This window comes from Polistes canadensis, unplaced genomic scaffold, assembly GCF_001313835.1.
Source record: "Polistes canadensis isolate GaletaPanama2010 unplaced genomic scaffold, ASM131383v1 scaffold_297, whole genome shotgun sequence".
NCBI lineage: Eukaryota > Metazoa > Arthropoda > Insecta > Hymenoptera > Vespidae > Polistes > Polistes canadensis.
The window spans coordinates 136,144-163,308 of record NW_014569844.1 but is presented as its reverse complement, the minus strand read 5'-3'; the positions used below and the strand labels follow the sequence as shown (position 1 = coordinate 163,308).

Here is a 27,165-nt window from a genome sequence, read left to right as displayed (position 1 = left end):
TTTTTTTTTTTTTCTTCTCTCGTCTTTATACAATCTACAGACAAACTTTCTTCTTATTTTTTCTCCCTCATTCTTTTTTTTTTCTTCTCGAGTCCTTAGCATACCCACGTATCATGTTTTTTTTTCTTTTTTTATTCGAATATACAAGCCGATAATAACGAAAGTTATCACTATAAGTTATCGTTTTAGGTATGATGATTTTTCTCATGATTTTTTACGATATTTATATTTCTTTTTTCCTATGCATTTATTTCTTTTTCTTTTCCTTTTTTTTTTTTTTTTTATTTACGTCGAGATGATTGTACACTCATACAAGAACTACACTGCACACACGCACACGTATATTCATATATTCGTACACATATTCATGCATACCAGAACGCGCGTTGACAAAAGTAAGAAAAATCAATAGAAGAACGGTCTAATGATCTCTGCTTTTAACAAGACGACCATACACACCCCACGTAGGAGAATATTACGTGAATGCTTTGATCGTTTCCTTTTGTCTGTGTATGTGTGTATAGATTTGGCACATTAATGTGTATATTAATGGACTGCGATTTCCTTTTCTTTTCTCGTCTCTCTATTCTTTCCTATTTTTTCTTCTTTTTATATTTTTTTGCTTTTTCTTTTTTTCTTTTTTTTTTTTTCACCTCTCTTCTCCATTTCGTTTCCTTCCTTCCACCGGCTTTCGAAGTAAATTTACACACGAGAAGGATAGAGAAACAGAGAGAGAAAGAGAGAGAGAAAGAGAGAGCTAGAGGGTCAACAACTTTATAAAAATCTACAGGGTGAATAGAAAAAAAAGGATCTCTTAACGTGATGATATTTTTTTTTTCCAAATTTAATTCAACTCATTTCGGAGACCTTTTAGGTATTTTGCTTCTTACGTTGATCGATTCATTTGTTTTTTCAAGATTTTTGTTCAAATTATTAAACTTGAAGGTTGATCTGTTAAATTGAGATTTTAATTAGGAGCATATCAAATTTGTCCAATGTTTTTTCATTAATTGTTCAAATCACTTGAACAAATTTTTGAAATACTTTTGCATACTTTTTTTTACGTTTTATCTCTCTCTCTCTCTCTCTGTTTTTTTCGTTCTCTCATCGTACAAATACGATGTTCAATTTTTGACATTATTTACAACAGTTAAGCGTAAGCAACGAATACGACTAATTGTTTATTTAAATATTGTACTATCATCAGCACGTTGCCACACGTTTTATCGTTTCTCTCTTGTATCGGTTTTTTTCATTCATAATATTTTTCCTCCTTCTTACTTTTTCTCCACCTTCCTCGAGAAACGCACGAATTTTCTTTTTATAACATTCATTATAAAAAAAGAAGAAGAAAAAAGAAAAAGAAAACATAATACCTACGAATGATTAAACAATGACCAACGCAAACATTCGATGGATAATATAAATTTGCATTTAATTTGAATATATATTTTTAAGAAAATATTACGATAGAACCTTTCGTTATATAAATCATCTATGGGAAATTTTTTAATCATACGAACGCACTATTATCCGAACGGTTTTTTTTTTGATCTATTACATTATATGTATCAACAAACCTAATCGAGTGGCTAAACAAAAAATGGGATAGTAATTAACTTTGCAACAATTTTGATAAAAGACGAATCGTTGTTCCTTCGTATTAACAAATTGTCTCATACTAACGCTTACCGATATTATCCACCCCATACCCTTAATTAATTCATATAACGAAGGGGTTCTACTTTCTTTTGCTTTTTTTTTTTTTCTTTTTTTCCCGTAAAACCAAATTTTTATTTCAACACAAATATTGAACGATTCAATTCGAGTTAAATCACGTCGAGTTGAAAAACAAGAAAATTGAAATCTAGTTCAAAGGAAAGTTTAAGTGAAGGAAAATGGGGTGGAAGGAAGGAATGGGATAACGGGAGGGGGATCGGGAGGGGGATCGGGGGGGAATCGGGAGGGAATCTTGATTTTCCCTCAAACGAGAGAGAAACGGATACGTGTGCGCGAGATCGCGGAAATCTTTTATCAGGAAATATTTTAAGAAAGATTATTTTCATCTCTTTGAAGATTAGAAATGGAAGAAGGAAAGGGAAGGGAAGGGAAGAGAAAGAGAGAGAGACGGATTGTTAAAATGAGATAAAAAAGGAGATAGATTATTACTATGTTATTCTATGTTAGCATAGAAAACGGTAGGTTTGTGGAATAAAAAAAAAAAAAGGAAAAAAGAAACAAACAAACAAATGTTATTTTAAAATCTTACCTGTTCCGTGTATTTTCTCGAAATTAGAATAATTCATTTTCTTTTTTGACGCGGAAATTATTACAACGATATTGATTAGAATTTTTCTGAGAAAAGTGTCGTCGAGGATCTAGAAATCTTTTTTTTAGAAATATGTGATACGCGTTAAAGATATAGAAACAAAACAAAAAAGAAATGAGGAACAGAAATAAAAATATGCATTTTATTCTTCTAAAATACGCGAGAAATGAATTATAACGTTTTTTTTCTTTTCCTTATATTTGTTTATACTAGGTGCAAAAATTTTTCATTCTTCTTTTTATTTTCCTCCCCTTTATAACAATCTCGTCTTTTAAACCCGCCTTTAGTTTATACGAGAGTGTTCTCAACACTTGAATATGTAAGAGCTGAAGAAAAAAAAACAGAAGATAGAAAATAATAATAATAATAATAATAATAATAATAATAATAATAATAATAATAATAATAATAATAAAAATAAAACTAAGAATTCGCGATATTCTGAATAATTTACTTTATATTCCTTATATGTAAATTCAATACAAATAAAATTACAATTACACGTAATATCAGTCCAATAATGTAATAGAATAATTATCGAATAATACTTTCTATAAAATAATTGTAGTAATAATTACCGACAAAAAAGTATCTATATAACAATTAATTTATCTTAAAAAGTTATATTACTTTTAACCTAGATATGTATATATAAAAAGAAATCAACACAAAAATGAGAAAATCGATAAGGAACGTATAACCCAGTTGGCCAATTCGTGACACTCGTTAGAAACGATACTTTTTGATAGGAAAATAAATGTCTTATCGTAAAATAAAAAAACAAAAAAAAAAAGAAAGAAAAAAATAAACCAGGAGGTATGGAGGAGAGAATAAAGTAAAGGGTGTTTGGAGAAAAGGGGTGGTGGTACAGGTCGACTAGAGTTTTTTCTCGTCTCGACTGTATACTTTTCTGATTCTTTCGTTCATTTTACTTTTTGTTTTTTTTTTTTTTTTTGTTTCCTTCCTCACACACTCTGGTAGGAATTTATCTTAAAGTATCACGAAATTGTGGTAGACTTCAGTAACAGAAAAAGAGCCGCAGGCGGAAAGTTGGTACCGCGGGTTCATTTCTAAGGTGGGTGCACGTAGTAAAACAATCAATCCGGGTACCCTGGGTTCTATTATATGTTCTACTACGGTTCGTTTCCTACCACGCGAAGAAATTTTTCCACTTTTATGTGAAAATAAAACTGCTATTCGCAGCGAGCGTAAGTAAACCCCTAGACGAGCGTTATTTTTCCATCGAGACACACTCTACCTCAATATACTTGTATGTATATATATACACATATATACACATGTATATATTACATTTTATATTATACACATATAGGGTGTCTAAGTCTATTTTTTTTTTTTTTTCGATCAAACGTATCAGCATATTCGATGTTGATTTAATTAGAAAAAAATATGTTCTATAAATAATATAAATGCAAACATAATCGATATAATTTAATTAAGCATAATCTATTTGCTAAGCTAATGCACGAAGATTAATAATTGAAATCGTTATTTTTTTAATAAAGCTTTTAAAAATGATTTATGTTTGTGTAACATTTACTTACGTAAAATACTGCGACACTTTTCTGGCAGGAAAATTTTTTTGACATCCTGTATATAATATACATACACCTCGACCTATTATTTTGTAATTTTTTTCAAACTTCTGTAACACCCTTTAACTTTAAAGTTACATCCCTCGCCACGTTTGTACGTGTATTGATTTTTCTTTTTCTTTTTTTATTTCCTTTTTTTTGGCAATTAAATTGTTTACAAATTTACATCCAAAAAGAAGTCTCATATTGTTTTATATGTTAAATAATATTTTCGTTTTAAATGGGAATTGTGTAGTTGCAATTGTTGCAGAAAGTTAACACGTACCTTATTGAAGATCGTCTAAAGTTTGCCTTCAAAGCTTGAAAATAAAAAGAATTAGTATCACGATATATTGATGAATAAAATTAATACATTTTTTCTTCCGAGATTATCTTGATTGGTTTATCGAGAATAACCGATTTTCTTTCTTTCATTAAAATTTAATATATTTTATAATAACAAAGTAATATCAGGAAGAGTAATTATGAGTTTACTGGATAATTGATGAAATTATATAATAAGTTACGGAAAATATAAATTATTAGAGATGCAATTTTAAAAAGAGAGAGAGGGAGAGAGAAAGAAATAGTGATAATAGAACATTGAATTTATACGCGACGTGATTAATCGATTTTTTCCCCTGCAAATATAATTAATAAACGAATAATGAATTTCAATGAAATCTGTTCGCAATATCTAATTTCCTTGTCATTTTGTAATCGTAATGAGACAAACAATTGATCGATTCATTTGTTATTAAATCACTCAATAATCGTTAAAATAAAATAGATAATAAATATTAGCGATTTGTTCAAAATACTCTAAAAACGATTTTAAATAATTAATATAAAAATAATTAATTTCTATAAAAGCCAAGTATATATAATATTAACAGCAAACGCTGTGTGTTGAGAAATGTATAAACTTAATAGTATAAATAATTATTCGAATAATTAATTATAACGAATAAATAAATAATCATTAATACAATCCAATTTTCGTGAATTCTAAAAGATTATAAACTATGATGAATAACAAATTAAAGAATAACAAATGAAAATAATCATTATATATACCAAATAACAAATTGTATATATTCTTAATATATAAAATCGTAATATTTTAAAAATAATTCATATCGAATAATACAATAATCATATTAATCCACATACTTTACTCCTTTTATCAGAATCAAGAACAAGAACAAAAAATAAAAAAAAAACAAATTCGTGATTTCTCGAAGACGACGACAACAACAACAACAACAACAATAACAACAACATAATAAACGATTTAATTATTAAATATAACTTGCACATCATCAATAATGCAAATGTGTTCACGCGTTAAAGTTGTTAACTGTTTGAAAATTCAAATTAATCTAAAAGCAAATTTTTGTTCTCACTCATACAAAAACATATTCTTCTATCCCCCACACCATGATAAATTTGCGTATCGAGATCAAAATAAAAAATTCGGGGGATTATTATTTACATAGATGATACGAGTATTCGATTAGTAACAAGATGAAGGAAGATCCATAAAATGATTGCCGAGCATCTTTCCGGTGGCGAGAAAGTTGACGAAGCTGAATCTTCTCCTCCAACGGCGGACGGGTCCATAGTTGAACCAGGTTCCCTGAGTGAACCCTGATAAATATGATGGATCCTGTGATCCCGTTCGTTCATCGATTCGTTCATGTTCTCGTCCCCGCCACGACGGTCGCCTATTTTTTTCGAATGTTTCGGTAACTCCAGAACTGGAAATTGCAAACAAAAAAAAGACAAGAGAAGAAGAAATCATTTTGTTTAAGTTATTTTTCGTTAAGTAAATTACAACAACATAATTTGTTACGTCCTAATACAATGCTCGTGTAACCCATAAAATGTTTATTATTAATTGTAAAATTTAAACAGTCGGGGATTACGAACATTTTCCAGACCCAAGTCTTACTGTCATCTAAAGATTTAGAAATGGGTTTTTAATAATTTAAATGTCTTGTAAACTCACATCCACAAATCTCATTACTAGCCAACACATTCTCAATTATTTAGGTCACTTCTTGGTAAAGGTTTCACTGCTTAACCTAAAAGCTGACTACAATTCTTTGTTACACCGCAGGACGTAACAAATTAATAGCACGCGAATAACCTTTCATTTATTAATACGTTAAAAGGGGTTCACACGTTTTAAATTATTCCGTTCAATTTCCCATTTACTTCTAATTAATCTCGAAGTATTTTTAATCGTAATTTTCGTTATTCTATTCCTATGCTAATCTAATTCTCATCGCACACGAATCTTCCAATGTATTCTGGATCCGTATAAAGTGAAAAATAGGGTTTCCTTTCAAAAAAACATTACGGGAAGAAGATGAAACGTCACATTTTTAATCAGCCGACTTTAGCCGGCATCTGAAACATTCCTTCGCACTCTATTTTTAAAAAACTAAAATAAACAACACTCCCCCAGGTCATTCATATTTCTCAAACCTAAATTAATACATTTAAGTCATCAAATTTGGATGATATGACCCAGTCAATAGCATAAGTGCAGAAAACCTCCGGATTGTTTCATAATTTTCTCTTTATACTTTATTCTCGATCTTCCATACAACACCAACCAACAAGCAAGCAAACAAAAATAAATGAAATCGAAACGAAATAAATGGAAAACAAATAAAATAAAATAAAATAAAAGCTCGATGTTTCACACCCTTATTTTTTTTTATTGTTGTTAGGTACGTGTAAACGTTAGAAAAAAAAACGTAACGAAACAATAGTATGTAAAAACATTATTTCAACATATAAACGAGAGAGAAAGAATTAGGGGGTGTGGGGCGGGGGTGTGTACGCTTTCTAGACAGCAGTTGGGTCCGTGAACCCCTCGAATATTATTTTTTTTTCCGGTAGCTGTTCGGTGGTGTGTTGTTCACACGAGAGAACACGTACACACATACATACACGTGTTTTATCTTCCTCGTCAGCGCACATGCATGTACCAACGCGAGAGGAATTCCTCTTTGACAAGGAATCCCGATTCAATTTATCGCGTAGCTTTACGTATTCTCTTTCTCTCTCTCTCTCTCTCTCTCTCTCTCTCTCTCTCTCTCTCTCTCTCTCTCATCATCTTCATGTGTGTGTGCATGTGTGTTCCTCTGTATACACACATACATATACATACACGTTTAAGGTAAATCGTTTACTATGCTTGCAAACATGCATCCATCCTATGTATATACATGAAGTTCGCATACCTATATGACAAAAACATACGTGCATACGCGTATGCATGTATGATGTCTAAAAGAGAGGGGGAGGGGAGAAAAAGAAAGAAAAAGAAATAGAGGATGAAAGAGAAAAGTGGAGAAAATACGTCGAGAGGATAACCCGAGAATATTCGAAGTGTAATAGTAGTAGTAGTAATAATAGTAGTAGTGGTGTGGTGGTAGTAGTAGTGGTAGTGATAGAAAGTGGGGGAAGTGCTAAGAGAAAACGTGCGCGGCAGCTCGTCGAAATAGCAGTTTAGCACTGATAACACTTGGCAGAGTTTTATCGATCATGTCTGGCAACAGATGGCTCAGCCAATTCCCTATAGTTGCTGTACGGCTCGGCAAGCCACACAAACACACACACACACACACATATACATCGAAGGAGGAGGAGGAGGAGGAGAGTAGAATCTTCTTCCTTTCCTGATTTTCTTTCTACGGGTTTTTTTTTCTGATAAACGATAACTAATACGAAGAAACACCATCATCCTTTTCTTCTCACTCTAGGTAAGGATATCAACCAACAAACACGTAAGAATTGAGGATAGAGGAAGTGGTGGTCTGGATGGGGTGAAGGGGTGGGGACGGAAGAGGAAAAGATGCTGTGCTAAGATATTGTTTCGTGGGACTTTTAATCTTCGACGTGACGCTATTTTCTATGAGATAAACATGACTTATTCTTTTCTTTTCTTTTCTTTTTTTCATTTTATTTTCTACCGTTAATCGTTCCAAACACGTATCGTATTCTTTTTTGTTTTTTTTTTTGTACAGTTTAAAAGCGTTGCATTGTGCAGTTTTATCTTCTTTGATATAATTATATATATATATATATATTTTTTAATTAGTTTGTTTGTTTCTCTTATATAACTATCACACACCGTTTTTATTCTTTGATTTTATTTAATATAAAAGTCAGTGTTTTATTATTTTATATAATTTTATTATTAAGTTGTGGGAGAAACGACGACAACACACACCCACCGTCTTTCGTCTTCCAAAAATAAATTTGTCACATTTTCTTACGATTAATAAATTTGATTGTCAGAATAAAAATAATGAATATTTTTTCGTGTCCAGGTAAAATTTGTTACTGATAAAAAAAAGAACGATTAAAAAATTACTCTTACGATGGAATATTTTTAATATTAACGCGTGAATTATTATAATACAATTATTTTTTATTACAGGTATATTGTATAAAAATAAATAGAAAACACAAATGAAAGAAAAAAGAAAGAAGCTTCGTTTTGTGTCCTCTCTCTCTGTGTGTGTGTGTGTCTACGAATGTAGAAAATTAAAGAATTCAATTCGAAATGGAAAACACCCCATATACATTTCTCGTTTCCTCTTTTCAAACGTTAATCTCACCTGAATTTAGCTCATCGCGTGACTCCAAAAACTATTCCACTTTTCACTCTTCTCTGCGATTCATTGTTTTTTATGATAGTATGAGCGTGCTCTCGTATGAACGTGCGTGCGCGCGCGGGTGTGTATGTATGTATATGTTTTTGCCGTTCTCTCCCCTTCCATACTTTTTATTTTATTTCACTCTTTACGCCTTTCCCCGCCCTCTCTTCTATGTAAAATAATCTTTTTGATGAAGCACGCTAGCACGCAATACACACACAGACACACGCACAGCTGGACAAACACAGACAGATGTATACATTTACTCGTGAAACGCGCGAATCGTTTCGATTGTAACTCCGATAAACCTGTTGCAACGAAACTCGTTCAATTTCTACCTAACTTGTACGCTAAGGATTATATCATTCGAAATATACATTGCTAAAAGAGAGAGAGAAAGAGAGAGAAGGAGAATGGTAGAAGGGAGGAAGGGATGGAGGGATGAAGGTTGAAAGAGGGTTGGGGGAAAATTGTTATATTTGTAAGGTGGTATTAATTTCACGTGAAATCTATCCGATATGCAATTTCTTTTTAATTATTTTGTTTCTCATTTTTTTTTTATTTAACTATATTAAAATATAAAGGGAGAGAGAGAGAGTGAGAGATTATTACATTTTATATTAAACAACCGATACTTGCGTGGATTTAAAATAATATTATTTCTCTTTATTCTCTCTTTCTCTTTCACCTTTATTACACAAGATTTTTTTAATTTTTTTTTTTAATAGAAATGAAATAAACTAAAACAAAAAAAAGAAGAAGGCAACTGCAGAGATAGATGGTAGATACATATTGATACTGCCATTTATTTTGTTTCGTTTTACCTATTTATTTACGTTACTGTACAGTTTTTGTTTTTCATTTCACGTATCTTGTATTAAACCGTAAGAAAGAAAAAGATCGATATATGTATACGTATTTATATAAATTTTATGTGTAATGTGTGTGTGTGTATATATATATATATATATATATATACATAAATCCGATTTTAGTATGTACTTGATTAAAGACTTTAAATCAATAGATAAATCGAGCTCTCGTTGCTAATAAGCCAATCGGTAGATCAATCTTTTAACTAGCAAACCAGTATTACTGCAGTATGTAGTATACTATACTATAATAGATCTCTTACTAGCTCGTTATTTTCCAATTTTATTTTATTTTATTTCCTTTTCCATTTCTTTTTTATTTTTCCACGCTGTTGTATATATATGTTATATTATTTATTATATCATTTAAATATTCTAATTTTATATTCTAAGAATATATTTTTGTTCTATGGAAATATTTGTATATGTTTTTATATATTTGAAATAATCCACGCTGTTGTATATATGAGATTGGATGGTTGTTGGTGAAAAGGGTGTGTAAGAGAGGGGCTTTCCGGGGTTAGAAGAAAAGGTGCTTAAAATGTTTTACGTTTCGACCCGTAGTAAGAAACTCTCAAACTATCTCTCCTTCTTCTTCTTTTTCTTCTTTTTCATCCCTCTCTTTCTCCTCCTAACTCTCCTAACCTTCCCTCCGATTCTTTCAACCCTTTATCTATCTCTCGTTCTTTCGCTGGGCTGAAAACTTTACTACGTGTTTTTACCCCGTTATCAAGGTATTATTATTCGTGAAAACTCACAGTAAAGTCCGATGCTACCCTCGGCGTCTCCGATCGAGTTTTTCGAGATGCACCTGTAACCACCGTAATCTTGTTTCTGTAGATTCATTATTATTAATTTCATTTGCACGCTATACGATGACGTCTTTGTCTCCGACATCGAATACTTGCTGTTACTTATGATCATTTCACCTATAACAAATAATTAATAGAAAACAAAATTATTCATATTTTTCATCCTACATATTACATATTATTTATGATATATAAATATAATCAAATAATATTCATTACTTTTTTTGTTGCAATAATTAAATGCAAATATTATAATCGACAAATAATTATAATATACTTGCGTTAGTTTAAAACCTTTTTTCTTTCTTTCAATAATAAAAGCATAGTTAATTATATTCGAAGGACGTGATAATAAATGTGTTAATAATGGGGGGAAAAAAGAAAAATCATCATTCGTTTGGTCGTTTTGTCTAAGAAAAAAAAAAAGAAAAAAACAAGGTTTTTAGTAATTCGTTTTAGCGATACACATCGGAAATTTACTCGGTAGTTAACGAAGGACAAGGATACGGATAAACAAGAGAGTGTGGGCCCTTACCCGATTCGCGAGTCCAATAATTAATGGCTTTTGGTGATGCTTCTACGTGGCAGACCAGCGTGACGTTAGTTGCAGTTGGAGCTCCAACAAGTTGGTTCGGTACTTGAACCATCGGATGAACTGCAATTTATCACGATGTCACATATAACCCCTTGTATATACATTTCTTCCATCTTTATCTAATATTATCATTGTTTTGTAAAGCTTTTGAAAATGAAAACAATGGAGAAAACGGTATTTCTCTCTTATTTGATTCAACTCTGACAGATGGTTGTATCGTTGCATCCATATACAAAAAAAAAAACTAACAAAACATGACAATTCAAATATATAATTATATCATAATACAATGTTTTTCTATATTAATTTTATTTCTATTTCTATTTATATATAATTTCTTGTTCCAATTTCAAGTATCACCATCACCCTGTTATACGCGATTCTATTATATTATACCGTAAAAATATTTAAATCTACACCACCCACCCTCTCTTATATATGCAAATTATTTTATATCAAACAACTTTAATCTTTTATTATTTTCTCTCTCTCTCTCTCTCTTCAAGTTTTTGCCTAGCTCATTAACCATCGGCTAGGAACTTTTACGTTAATGAAATGCCGACAAGCTTGACAGTATAGCATTTATTATTAACGAGTAGTACAAGTCCCTAGATGTTGTGTACTAGGGTTCTTACTTTCGAATATCGTAAACGGCTCATGAAAAGCTGCTTAGGTTTTAACATCCTTTCGTTCTGATGTGTTCGTTCGTTGGTTCGTTCGTTCCTTTTGACCGAAACTCAACGACTCATGCTGCTTACATCTTCCAACGTGAGAGAGAAAGAGAGATAGAGAGCATTGTAATGCTCTTTTGGTTCAGAAAGGCTGCTTACAATCCTACTACCCGTTAGTGTAGTTTCCCCCTTTTGCAAACGCCCCCCCCCGCCCCACGTCGTCATTGTCCTAGTACTTTCATTTCGTAGAAAATGTTTTTTCGAATTTCTGGATTTCTCCCTCGGATTTGTGGATTTTCGAAAAGTATCCGCCTCTTTGGCTTTTTGGCAACAATTTTTGTTATTTTTATTTCTAAATTTTGTTAATAAATAGTTTAAAATGGTCGTACATTTATTATATATAACAATAATTGTAATTCTTATTTTAATAAATACGAAAAATAAATGGAAAATTTATCGAATAAATGAAATAACACAGATAATGATATCGAGAACGTAAATGTGTTTAAAAAAAAATGTGAAAGAAAGAAAATATTATAAATTAAACGCGAAGGAAAATAATGTAATTCGATGTGCAATTAATTAACATTAGATATTACCAGTTAACCTACCAAGGTAGATAACATTTTAGTAGTGCTTTCGATACAATGAAAATTGCACTACTCGAAAATGTTTCTATTTAGGTATTAAACGCATTCGCTATTGCGGTCGTTTATCGAAAAACAATCCATTCTCAGGGAATACTCGTGATTACACACACGTACGCGTTAAATTCGTTTGCGTGTATATATATATATATATATATATATATATTCACGCGTTTCTCGTGTATCCGAAATTAATTGACAAATTCTCCAAATTGCAGGAAAATATTCGCGAGTTCGAAAAAAAAATAAAATAAAATTGACCCCTTTTCTCTCTCTCTCTCGCTCTCTCTCTCTCTCTCTCTCTCTCTCTCTCTCTCTCTCTCTATACATATATATATATATTTTATTTTTGTTAAATTTTAATTTTTATCCCAGTTTCACTCGTACCGACGATTCGCATGATTTATTTTTTTCAATCCTTTCAGTTATTTCAACGTTTAAAATTCATTCGGGATGGGTTGCGTGTGTGTTTTATTTTTTTTACTTTGTAGAATTATATGAACTAATTAAAAGGGAGAGAAAGGGATGGGAAAAGAGATGGGGGAGAGGAGAGTGGGAGGGAGAGATGAAAGCGGAAAGTGGCAAATTTTCTTCTCGACACTTTCGCAGAGCTTTGTACCTATCGTTATTAAAAGATAACATTTCCCAAAGATGTTTGTATATGTATATGAGTGTGTGTCTGTGTGTGTGTGTTTGTGTTACATGGTGTAATAGTCTCCCTGCGCAATAAAGATCATGACAGTGATAGGAGCTAAATGTGAGCCGGATATTACATAGGTGGTAGGTAATAGAAAATTAAGATGATATTACGAGATAAGAATGAAAAGACGTGCTTTACCAGAGAAAATCACTCCTTCTACTCTTTTTCTTTTTTTTTTCTCTTTTTTCTTTTTTTCTTATTCTTTTCTTCTCCTTCTCTTTCTCTCCTCGATTTCTCATCCGGATTCTTAAGAAAAGGATACGAATATTTTCTTAGGATTTTCTTCAATTAAAAGAACACCGAAGATCTATTTATTATACTACGAAGAATAATTTCTTTTATTAACAATCATAGTAAAATCGATCGAAACTTTTTGTTTTGTTGCATTTGATTTTGTTCAAATATATCGATTTGTTTAAATATCTTTTTTTTTCGTGTGCATTTAGACTAGGATTATTATTATTTATTTTTTTCTTTTTTCCTTTTTCTATTGTAAATTTGAATTCACTTCGACATATCTTCGTTTCTCTCGATCGCAAAAATTCAAAGAAGTCTAACTTTAGACGCGGTCTGGTTCGTGCGTCGATTTAATCAAAATCGCTTTTAGTTTTAACGAGCGAACATAAGCCGTGAGAAAGAATGGAACACGATATTCCTTCCTTGCTGTTAAACAGGAGAAGAAGAAGAAGAAGAAGTTGAAGTAGTAGAAGAGAAAAGAAAAAAAAGAAAAAAAAAGAAAAAAAAGAAAAAAAAAATACCGAAAGAAAAATAGAACGAACGAACGCTTTTAACAGACATAGCAATTAAAAATTCGTTATCATACGACGTTGAAAGAGCAAGCAACCATAAATCAATCCTTACGATAGGAAACGCCCAACGACCGACACGCGAATATTTTTATTCCATCATAGACAATGATGATTGTTCAAATGAAATGCGAGACCATTCTTCGTAATCCGTACGTCTATGGTTTAAAAAAGAAAAAAACAACTTTTAGAATTCGGTGAATAATAGATTTTGCAAATTAATATATGATCATATTGATTATCACACGAAATAGGGGATGAATTATTTATTCATTTCATTCTGGGGTAATGAATAAATTTTTTCATTCTTTTTTCTTTTTCTTCTTGCAAATAAATAAATAAATAAATAAATAAATGATCAAATTGGATTATATAAGAATGTAAATGTATTCATTATATTATTTGATTTAAGAACAGTATTGTCTAAATCTTTAATCCACTCATTTAATTTATTTTAATAATGATCCTATGATACCGAATTTCTATTAATATTATTACATTCAATTAATTATCCAAATATTATATTCAAGAGAAAAAAAAGAATATGAAATCATATTAAATACCATTGGACGCGAAAAAATGTCAAAGGCAAAAAACCGTTTACAAAAACCATTCCCACCCATACCGTGCACATTTTTTCTTTCCATACTTTATCTCTCCTCTGTTTAGTAAAAAATAAAGTAAGAAAAAAAAGTAAAAAAGGAGGATTGGTGTTGGCGTATCACCCCGATAAAGGTAAAAAAAAAAAAAAATAAAAATTGCCAAGAAAGAGAAAGGGAAAAAGAAAGAATGGGTCGCGAGGTTGGTTTTTGTCGGTACGGTTCGCGGTGAAGAGATAAATCATTTAAATTGGATGAAAGTGTGAGAGAGAGAAAGAGAGAAATCCTTTGCTAATAATAGTCGGTGTTCTTTAGGAGAAGGTAAACGTCTCTATCTCTCTCTTTTTCTCTTTCCAGAGATGTGATTGTGGGTATGAAATAAGCCTGCGAGCCGAAACATTGCTAGCCCGTAATGGGTTTCGAGGTTGACTGGTCAGCTCGTAGCCGGTGGTTTTGCTGAAAGCAGTAGGATTTTACCCCTTTCCCCTCCATATCCTACCCCCCTCACCCCCTACTACTTTATCACCTCCTACCATCAACTACATTGCCCCTACCAGTTACTAGAGAACCGGTAAAAGTAGAAGTAGTAGTGGTAGTGGTGGTTACGATGGTATACAATCAACCCTCTTACCACCAGCTAGGGGTTGTTGTAGTATCTAGAAGCATTGGAGCAAAGGATTTCACTCGGAGGTTCTTCTGCGGTGATACGATAACGTACGGATCCTCTTTTCGTTTCGGTATCCCTTACCGAAACTAACTCACCACAATAAATAGGATAGTAGGTAGGTAGGTAGGTAGATACCTACTCGCGTAAAGATGAATTTATGTCCGATTCGATTCGATATTCTATGGAGTAAGAAAATAGAGGGGGTGTGAGAGAGAGAGGGAGAGAGAGAGAGAGAGAGAGAGAGAGAGAGAGAGAAAGGATGAAAATAGATTGCTCATTGTTATATACATAATAATATTGGATTTGTCACGTGCGGTAGTAGAAATTATTGAGAGACGTACGAATTATATTGAATTGTTATTTGATGATTTAGCGAATAATGGGATTAGTTGATTAGGATGATAGAAATATTTGTTATCGGGTTTAAGAATTGGATTTGAGAAAGGATGGTTATTATATTATAATTGAATTTATAAGTAATTTTAAAATAAGAAAGAAAATTTGATGTATCATAGCATCGATGATATTATTATATTATATTATTGATAAAATGAAGTAAGAAAATTAATTCGTTTAATATTGGGATCGTATTAATTATTATTAAATAAGAATGACACACAGATGTGTGGATTAAAATATTAAATCGATGGTATATTTGTGAATTTAAAAAGGGATATTGTTTTCTAATAGAAAACTTACAGGATGTAAGAAAGTTTCAAAAATAAATATCAATGAAAGGATTAAAGAGAGTAGTAATGGAATGGTAAAATAAATGAAATAGACATTTTTAATAGTACTTCTTGATGATCCGATGGATCAAGGAAAGATCGAATAGACCAATCAAACGATCGCTTTTACCAGTTGTCTCTGTATTCATAGTACATGTATATTAAACTTTGCAGCTCTGAACTTACTCAAAAGTTGGATTTTGTCAAAGCAAAGGACAACCGCTATCTATCTATTTATCTATCTATCTATCTATCTATCTATCTAGCCGCCCTTTTAACTTGCATCGATAAGATTGATTCAGATCCTTCTATAAACTATCGTTTAATTCGTTTCAATCGTTGCCATAACTTTTCCATCGATATCCTCAAATGACGAGAAATGAAAATTTAACAATCGTATATTGCCTATACTCTTTTAATATTATAAATGAAAATTATTTCAAGTTAATCAATCTTTTTCTTTTTTTTTTGTTCTTTTTAATTTATAATGAATTTAATAAATCTTAAAATTTAAAAGGAACCCAATGATTTATTATCTGATTTCGATACAAAAAATTGATTGCAAAAAAAAAAAGTAAATAGCAATAATTATCTCGCAATTGCAAAGTATCCCCTACTATCGTAGATTCAAAAACGCATATAAATTAAATAAGAAAATAGTCGAATAAAATGTATCAAATGATAGGTTAGATAAAAACAAATAGAAATAAATGAAATTATTATTTCGGATTTGAGATGAAAGAAAGAAAACAAGTAACCAACTAACCAAGCAAGCAAGCAAGTAACGAATGAAAGAACGAACTAACGTGTTCTGCTAAAGTATTCAATGAAATTCGATTATCCATGACGATCTTATCTTAGTTTAAAGAGGAAAGGGCAGGTGTAAAGGATCGTGCCGTGAGAATAAGAGCCCCTACGTACATCCAATTTCCGGGGAAGAATTACCTCTCGGTTAGGGGGTGTCTAAGACACGGCCGGTTGAGGTCGTAACCACAGCTTAACTCACTATCGTCCTTCCAACTTTCGAAGGATAGAACGAACCACCATAGCCTTCAACTGATCCTCAAACTCTTACCCTAACCCTAACCCTTACCCTTACCCTTCTGCACAAAAAGATTCTTATTCTTTCTCACACTTGTGCTAAACCGTGAACACACACACACACAGTCCTTTCGTTATATATCGTTCTAACTGTGTAATTTTATTATTCTATCTCTATCTATATATCTCTCTCTTTCTCTTTTATTCATGGGCTATTGCCCCATCGTCTTCTTAGTTTTTATCTTTTATATCTTTTTCTTTCCTTTTTTTTTTCTTTTTTTCTTCTATCTTCTTCCTATCTTTACGTTTAGCGATGAAACAACTACCCTCACTTCCACTATTTTTCTTTATTCTCTCTTTCTATCCCATTAAAGTCGTATTTTACCTCGAATCTTTTCTTAGTACTATTTCTTTCGGGGGGAGGGATGAGGTAGGTGGGTTTGTTTTGTTTTGTTTCATTTTTGTTTAACTTATCCCTTGGCGAATCCTCTCAAACACCCCCCCGATCTAACTCCTATCCCACCCCCAATGAAACCCCACTTCCCTAATCTTCCCGGTTCTTTCTCCTAGGAGAGAAATTATGCAAAGAAGAAGAAGAAGAAGAAAAAGAAGACGATTGCCGTATCAGGATGATAGTAGTAGCAGCAGGAACGTTACCGTTGCTTTTTTGCTAGTAGTTTTTATTCTTCTATTACCCCCCATTACTACTTTTGTCTTGTATTTTGTTTCCTATTTTTATTTGTTGTTGTTGTTGCTTTTAGTATAGTTCGAGCAAGTTTTGGACAAGGATAATATCGAGAGAGAGAGAGAGAGAGAGAGAGAGAGAGAGAGAGAGAGAGAGAGAGAGAAAGAGAGAAAAAAGGGGTGCGAGTAGTTCGATCGTTACGAGAATAGGCATGGGTTTTAATGCGAGTTAACTCTAAATTGCGATTACCATAGCTATGTATATATATATATATATATATATATATATATATATACCTCTTATATTCTTATTTTTATGTTTATTTCTTTCGTTTTCTTTTTTTTTCCTTCTTTTTTTTTTGCATCTCATTTCGATTATTCTAAGAACTAAGAAACTACGATGCAGTTAAAACAGAAAATAGTGGGGCGAGGATGAGGGAAGATTACAACGAAGAGAACAACCCTATAGGTGAAATGATAGGATTATTAGAAATACGATAAAAGACGACGAATGGCGTATAGTCGAGGTCTGCTGGTAAACTTGCGTACTATCTTGAATAGATGATTAATAGTGTTTGCGGGATTAGGAAACAACAATGTTGTAGGGAATACCTCTCTAAGCGTGAGTGTACGCGGATTATACATCAATAGATCAAATTCTCGGTACTCTCCCGACTGTATTTGCAGACAATTAACCCATTTCGATGGAATTACTCGGATATCTTCTATGGAATCACAATAGACACTAACACGCACACAAATATATATATATATATTTAATAATAGCGTGAGAAATTGTCAAGTAATATCGGATCGATGTTTTATTACTAATTCTAATATGAATTATTACTAAAAAATCTAATATATATTATTATTATTATTATTAATATTATTTAGAATGATATTACTTAATTATTATAAACGTTAATAATAATACTTACAATGTACGTGCAACATTATTCGTTTGCTAACCGAGGGTGGTACTCCGTTGCTCGCTATACAAAGATATGCACCCATTTCGCTTCTAGTTATTTTTGATAAAACTAGAAGCTCGCCTACTGCCGTTGGTGCTGAAAATCAAATTCCACGCGGGAAACAACAAAATATTGTTTGCATCAATCATTTTAACGAAGGCGGTTTGAAAATAATTACTTTTTCTTTTCTTATATATATATATATATATGACATTATAATATAATATTTGAATAATTATTTTTTTTTTGTATCCACCTCGCCCCCCCCCCTTCCCCGTCAGCGTAACATTGTCAGTATGTAAATTTTTACCGGGGGGAATGGGTTGGGGGTTTCTGTTTTAATTTCAATTATTTTATATATTTATATATGAGATATAATAAATTGACGAAGATTGATATTATTGTCTGTTTGTAATTATTATAAAGAAAAAAGGGAAATAATGAAAAATGAAAGTAAAATGGATTATATATAATTTTCCTTCATACTTTTCGTTCTGCCGCCAGTCGAACCACCACGAGATATTATCTCGGAACCATCCTCTCGTTTCCAAACGATCTCTGGTTTCGGATATCCTCTAGCCTTACATACCAGCTTAGCTGAACCACCTTCCGGAACCATTAAATCGTTGGACGTTTCCTCGGATATGATGTCCGGTGGTATTACTACTTCGAGAAAGGCGCTCTGTAATTTGTGTGAGAAATCGATCATCATTTATTTACTATCTCTCTCTCTCTCTCTCTTTCTCATTTTTTCTTTTTTTACTATCTTCACCGTCTAACTTAATTAACTTCGTTCCGTTTTTAAATTATCACTCTTAATATTAATTATGATAATCTAATGAAACGTGAACGAAAAAATATTCGATAAAATATTACACACAGCCAACGAGAAATGGAAGAAATTAAGTTACATTTAAATCTTATTCGATTCTTCGTTGGATTCGTGTTTGAAACAAAAAAAAATAACAAAAAAAAAAAAAAAAAAAAATTAGAAATAAAATTGATTCATATTTAATTTGATTAATGTTTCTATTCGCGTTTAAACCAAAGAAAAATAATAAAATAAAATATAATATGATGTTATGAAAACGTATAAAAGAGTGAAATCGTGTCACGAATTAACTCTTTGAGGCACAGTGGGATTAAAAGTATCCCACCTTTTTGATGCACCGTAATGCATAGGTGGAATATTTTTATTCCCACCTTGAAATATTGCAATAACTGCATGCGCATAGGCACGCTGGGATTATTTCAGTCCAATCCTATAACAACAAATTTAATTAAACTATTACTATTTTTTTTTTTATATATTTTTACACATTATAATATAAAATATAAATATAATTTTTATTTTATTTAAAACGCAATAAAATATCTAAGCAACAACATTTTATTATTTTATTATTTGAAATACCGTGTGCCGCAAATAGTTAAATGAAATGTGATTTTTTATAGAAAAAAAAATCGTACCTGACTTTTCATAGGATTGGTGTTAACTTGGCACATGTAAACCCCTCCATCCTCCTTCCTGGCTCCTCGTATATTCAACGTCCAGGTGTTTTGATCATTGTGCGTGACAGATAGACGAGCGTTATTCGTGATGACGTGTTCGTGAATTGCTAAGATCGCCTTGGTATCCGCCTTGATCCACGCTACCTGGCCTCACAAACCCATTTCTCAGTAATCTCTTTTCTAATCCTCGCTAATTAACTTCCTACGTTATACACGATTTTTTTATTATCTTTCTTTTCCTTTTTTTTCGTTTTTTTTTTTTCGTTTCCTTTCGTTTCTTTTCTAGTCTCTAACGATTTTCAAAATTTATTCTTTTTAATTATAATCACGAGACAATATCATACTTTCATCATTCATTCCAAATTTTATTTTTTATATTCCTTGAAATAATAATTATTTTTTTCTGAACAATCCCTGGGGAAGAGATCTCTCTTCATTCCTTAATAATAATAATAATAATAATAATAATAACGAAAGAAAAAATTAACATAAAGCAAAGCGTAAAAGAAGAACAAAAATATGCGTAAAGATTTTGTTTTATTTTTTTTTAACAGTAAAAAAATAAATAAATTTTCTCGTTTTCTCCGAACCAACCTATAACGATTATACAATAAACGAGAGAAATATAAAAAAAATAAATGCACGCACGCGCTGCTTCTATTCTTCCCTCTTCTTCGATCACAAGGGATCACAAAAATCAATTCGTCGTTCCTTTCTTTTTTTTTTTTTTTTTTTTTTTTTCCTTACCACCCTTTTCCATACCATTCCTTACTCCTAGGGTATCCCACTCCCTCCTTACCCTTACCCTTTACTATCGACACCCATGCTTTCTCGCGTAGCATAGATATTATTGGCACGAAATTGAACTCCTAGCTATGTCGAGTATCTGACCTTCCGCGTCGTTCTGAAAGGCTATCTATCAACCGACAAAAGAGGTCTGCGGTTCTTATCGATAACTCCAAAGTGGAGTGTATAGATAGAAAATGAGAGAGAGAGTGAGAGAGCCTGAGAGGGGAACAGAAGGTAGAACCTTAACCGAAGATCCCTGCCTGCCAAGTAGAAAAGAAGAAGGGGATTGGTAGAACGTGGGGTAAGAAGTGAGGATGTGTAGGATGTGTAAAAGGGGTAGAAGAGGAAAAAGAGGGTGGTGGTGGTGGGTGGAAAGGACTCGAGTGTTTGGTAGTGATGGCCCTGTGAGTGCCTCCACTTATAATACATTATGCGGAGTATGCTAAGCTCACGATCTCTCTTTTCCTTCTTCTTTTCCTTTTTCTTTTCCGTTTCCTCTTTTCCGTTTCCTCTTTTCCGTTTCCTCTTTTTCTTCATCTATCTTTCTATATATAGATATGTAGATATATATGTATTCTATTTCTACAAGTTTTATTTTTATTCTTCATTCTTCTATTAGAAAAAACTACAACATTTTGGATGAATCATTTTTGCACGATGTATTTATTTGTTGTTTATTACTAAGAGAGTTTTCAAATGTTGAGAGTATTATGAATATTGCAGACAATCCGAAAGATTAGGTTTCTCCTCTTTTGCAGTATTATACGATATACATGTTCGAGTTATTTTAAGTTACATGGGTATTCGTATAGCGTAGTAGTCATTTTGTGGAAGAAACTCTTGACGAAAAGACGAAAGGAAGAGCAGCACTTCGACTTAAACTTCAACGTTACTAAAAGCTATATACTTAACTAGTATTAATGTATGTATTCACGTATGTATTCACGTATGTATGTATATATTTATATCTTAGTTTGTTCACTTTTCTCCTTCTCCTCCTCTTCTTCTCTTCTCTTCTCTTCTCTTCTCTTCTCTTCTCTTCTCTTCTTTCCATTAATTTTCTTCAAACCGCTAAGGTTTCCTCGATTATAGATACAAAGTTCCTTAGAAAGATACGAAGGTACGAAGTGAAGTAACTGAAGGAACAGAAAGGGTATCTAGTATTTTATCGATACTACCTCGATCGGGTAGTTTATGGGGTAGACGAAGAGACGTTTGTCTAGTATGGTGATATGACCGAGAACTGAAACGTGACACTTTGGATATTACAAAAGGTTCTATGATCTGACTATCGAATCAGGTAACGCAAAAATATTATTTGAAGTGTTGCAATATGATCCAAAAAAAAGAGATATACAAAAAATACAATGTAATAACACACATTTCCTTCTATACAATAAATGTGTGTGTGAATATATAATTTGATTGATTATAATAATCAAAATAATATTAATATTAAAATAAATCAATAAAAGAGAGAAAAAAATGAATGAATGAAATAATGACGTAGGAAAATACAGGACACGCTGGTAAAAGAATAAAGTTTGGCCAAAAAAAAGAATAAGAAAAATAAAAAAAAGAAAAAGAAGAAGAAGAAGAGGCTCGTTAGAAGAGATAAAGAATCTCGAGAAGGTTTATCCTCTTTGCTCGGTGGGTCTCCCTTTCCGGATATTTTCGATTTACGATCGTCCCACTCTTCCTCGTTGGTAAGAGACCCCTCCTCATAGGATAAACGGAAAGACTCACGGAGAAAAAAAAAAGAGAGAGAGAGAAGAGTAAAATATAGACAGAAACCTACCGCCACCACCTCCACCACTACCAACTCTCTCTTATACTCGTGTCTATGTGTGTTAGAAAGAAATATATATATATATATATATATATATATATATATATATATATATATATGCTAAGGGAGAAGAGAAGAGTCAGATATAATATCGCGAAGGGTGCATCTATCTTTGGCTGACTCCATTCTCGTTCCTCTTTCATATGCAAAACCATAGTCGACGTTCTATTGTCGGCCATTGTCGAGATCAGGAGGTTCGGGTCCAGTCTACTACCTAGCACACCTCGTTTATTTCTACTCCCTCCCCCCTGCCGGGGTGGGTTGGGGGTGGCATCGTAGCCCATTTCGTTCTCTCAGTCCTATCACCCCTATTCCTTTCCCCCGTTCCACCTTTCCTCCTTCGTCGTCTTATCTTTCTCCTTTAGCTTCTTCAACAACATCCTCCCTGCGCCCCTCATCTCACCTCACCCATTCTTCCACCACCTTATTTCACCTCCATTTCTTTCTTCTTTCTTCTTTCTTCTTTCTTCCTCTTCTTCTTCTTCTTTTTTCCCCTCTTTATTCTCATTTCACCACTTCAAGAAACTTCAAGTTTTCTGGAAACTTATGCGTATCAACCCCTATTATGGCAATACCGTATCGATGCTCTCAATCTTTTTTTCTCTCTCTCTCTCTCTCTCTCTCTCTCTCTCTCTCTCTCTCTCTTTATTTCTTTTATCTTTTTCTTTTTTTTTTTTTATTATATCTTGTGCTGTTTAATTCGGTTATTTAGATTATATTTTTTTTTCTTTTCTTTTGTCCCAAAAAAAAAGAAGAAGAAAGAGAGAGAATTTTATTTCTTCAGATAAAGAGGATCCTCGTGCCGGTTACCTATCTACCCACCCCCCCCCCATTCGAAGAGAGGGCGTGGGAAAAGGGGAGGGGAGAGGTGTTGTTGTTACTTTTCAACAGGGGCACGCAGATAAATGGAATAAAACTTGCGCTAATTAAAACTTTCTTTCGGTCCTACCCTTTTTTCTTCTTCTTCTTCTTCTTCTTCTTCTTATATAAAAGGGGTGTTCCATTTTAAAACTTGATACTTCCAAATGAATACTTTTTCGATTGTGTATTATTCCACTCGCGTAATCTCGAATAATAAAAAGCTTTGCGACTTTGGGAAATGAGTAACCTTGAAGGAAAGAGTAATAAAAAAAAAAAATATATAAAAAGAATAAAATAAAAAGACACAACACACGAAATGAAATAAAGAACGAAGAATAAAAATTTGAAAAGATAAGGAACACATCGTCCCCCTCCTCCCCCTGCCCATTACCCCCGTTTATTGTCTTCTTCTTTTAAGGCTTGAAAGATTAATCGTTTTTTTATTTTATTTTATTGATCGAGTTTAATGAAGCACCCTGTATAAGTTTCTCTCTCTCTCTCTCTCTATTTCTTTATTTTTTCTTTCTTTATCTATTGCTATATCTTTTTAGCATTTTATTTTCATGTATATGTGTGAATGCAACACTCATTCACAAAACTTTTTTCTTTGACCATCTTAATACTATACGGTTTATGCTTAGAACCGGAAGTACCTTTTCAACTTACACAGACAAACACACACACACGCGCACAAGCACACCTCCTCCTCCTTCTTCTTCTTCTTTATTTCCTTTATCTTTTTTTTTCTCTCTCTGTATATTTTTTTTTTTTTTTGAAGCTATGGGGTTTCTTATATACTCGAATATAGACTTTATAAGAGTAGTGTTACATCGAAACGCACTTCACTGGTAAACCTATGTTCATGATCGTTCGATTTGACGACATATATTTGTCATTTGTTTCTCTTTGTATTTTTTAAAGTATATATTTTTACTTAAAATGATATACACGGAATTGAAGATAATTCTTGGGCTATTGAAACATGAAAAAAAAAAAGACAAAAACAAATATTTTGTTACGTTCAAACAAATTCTACACTCTTCTTCGTTTGTTATATTATATTATTATTATTATTATTACTATTATTATTATTATTTATTTATTTATTTTTATTTAAGCTTAATTGTCTAAGTTAAATGCTTATATATTTGGGGTTGACAAGAGGGTGGTGGGTGAAAGAAGAGAACATGCTCATGCAACTTAGATTTTGATTGGTTCACTTAATTCGCGTAGACATGCATAATAATAACATGCTTCATAGTTCAATTCATTGTTTTTGGGATACAAAAACCAAAGATCCCTTTTCAAAAGTATACCTTTATAACACACGATCGAATTGTTTTCTTTTTCTTTTCAATCAAAAAAAAAATACCCGTAGTATATTTGTTTAAAATTAAAAAGTCGAAAAAAATGTATCTACAATTATTATAAAAAAATAATAATTACAATGAAATACATTTTCAAAATATTTGTCTCATATATAAATACATGAATACGTATAATGTATAAAAATGCATTACCATATATATATAAATATTTTGATAAATGAAGAAATAGAGAAAGAATTTTTTTAGAGCAAATTAAAATGCAAAATAATCTTTTCCGAAAGAAATCGCCGTGTATATATGAGTCGATCAGTTATTTTATTGACCAACTGACATATATAATAGTTCAAAAAGGAAAAGAAAAAAAAAAACAAATGAAATAGAATTAGCCATGTCAGTCATATTATCGGATTTCCTTATATAGAATGTCTACACACATTCACCTAGATAAATTATTAAATATTACCTTCGGTAAAATAACGTTAATTCAAATTTAAAAAAGTAATTAGACGGTGATTACCCTTAATAATATTCTTAGTATGTAGTAACTAGTACGTTGAACCGTAGAAAATTTATGAATGAGTTTTGTGATATATTCGCGTCGTTCCTAATCTATAAACGATTTTTCTTAATAAATTCGTTAATCGAATCTTTCCAAAAGGTAATAATAATAATAACGTTCGAGCGAAAAATCGTATAAACGTGAAACAAGGATCGTTTAAAAGGATAAATATTGTTTCACGCGTTGAAATCGTTGAAAATTTGATTAAACAAACTATAGCAATTATGAAAATATTTTTTCTCAAGTGTTTACTCGATTATATCGATTTGGAACTGATATTGTGAATAGGGGGGGAAGAGGGGGGAAGGGGATTGGGTGATTCGTATTCTACGTATTGTTACTACTTTTACACTATATGTTTAGTTTCGATATTGAGGTAAGATAAATATATATTATATATATATATATTTAAAAAAAAGATTTTTCAATGCTTTTCGTATGATTTATATTTAGGGTTGTTACGATGACTACGAACTACAGGGGCGGGATCACCTCCATCCACCGTTTACTATAGTAAGCGTCAAAGCTGGAAAAAGCCAGAAAGCTTATTATATAGTATATATATATATATACATTATATTATATTATATTATATTTATTTTATATTAATAAATAATTGTAACATGTATGTGGGTGTGTGTTGTATGTTATATACTATGTATTAAATTAGATATCATTGAAATAGAAATTTTGTATGACGTTGAAGAATTTCGGTATTATACGTTATACGTGCACCTGAAAATAGAACGACCAAATAGACGAGTTCTAGAAACCGTTTCGAATGTCCATGTCGATAGAACTGGGAACTTTATTTCTAACTACTAACGGGACGATAGTTCCTGGCGAACTGTAAAACGTATGTTTATTATCTTCAACTAGTCTCACGGGACGGGAACTTTAACGTCTTATTTAACTTTCTTCTGACTTTTCTTCCTCAAGATTTGCTTATGTACGTAACTAGGTATATAACTATATGTATATAGATATATACGTAATACTTTAGCAAATAACTAGTCCCCCAACGCACGAATATTCAACACGCGTCACTATCTTTTAAGAAAATAAAAAATAGGAAAGGAAAAAAAAAACAAAAAGGATAAAAGATATTTCACGAATAAATTTCAAATCGAAAAATATTTCTCGAAAAGTTTTTACCTCATGTTAGGTAGGTAAGATTCTTTATATCGAAATTAAAAATTTAATATTAATATAAATATATATTTTGTGTGTGCATTTTTTCTTTTTGTTCAAGATACCTAACATTATTTTCTATCGTTAAAATATGTGGAAGAGAGAAAGGAAAACAAAATACAATATTTACAATATATTACGATTAGATTAAATTCTATATTAATATCGTTAAACAATATTAATATTTATATTCCCGGATATGATGATTCTTATGAAAATAATTTACATCGATGCGATGAAAAAGAAAAAAAAGAAAAAAGGGAATCATAGGAAATATTTTATAAAGTATAACCGTAGGTAGTTACGTCGATAATTTAGAATGCTTGTTTCCCTTTTATATGTAGAAATAAATATACGTCGAACTCGTTAAAAAAAATTACTGAATCATCATCCCCCCGATGGCAAGCGGCAGCAAGTACTATAACATATATATATATATGTATATAGTTATACAGTATATAGTTATACAGGTAGCACCTAGCAACTCTCTTGCGATCGTCGTCCAGCGAAGCAATTATGCTTATTAACGGTGGAACATTTTTAACGCTAACAAGCTTTTTTAAGGCCGTGGTATATATATATATACGCTCAAGCCTTTAATTAGTTTCTTTCTTTTTATTTCCCACGCGTCCTCTACGCTATGAGAGCACACACACTCTCGTTCACTTATTTTCTAC

At 31.8% G+C, this 27,165-nt stretch overlaps 1 protein-coding gene across 2 annotated transcripts in view; it reads right to left on the bottom strand.

Moving 5' to 3' along the window:
* Window positions 1-4,514: 4,514 nt before the first annotated feature.
* The window catches only part of LOC106791328 (lachesin-like), a 114,070-nt gene continuing 91,419 nt past the window's right edge, over window positions 4,515-27,165 (bottom strand). For both annotated transcript variants that reach the window (XM_014756889.1, XM_014756888.1), the window contains exons 4-9: window positions 19,870-20,055; window positions 18,886-19,081; window positions 18,367-18,495; window positions 10,823-10,942; window positions 10,234-10,404; window positions 4,515-5,684 (exon numbers count right to left, since the gene is read on the bottom strand). In XM_014756889.1, coding sequence (XP_014612375.1) covers window positions 5,416-5,684; window positions 10,234-10,404; window positions 10,823-10,942; window positions 18,367-18,495; window positions 18,886-19,081; window positions 19,870-20,055 — 1,071 coding nt within the window. In that variant the 3' untranslated portion in view covers window positions 4,515-5,415. The remainder of the gene's footprint in view (window positions 5,685-10,233; window positions 10,405-10,822; window positions 10,943-18,366; window positions 18,496-18,885; window positions 19,082-19,869; window positions 20,056-27,165) is intronic.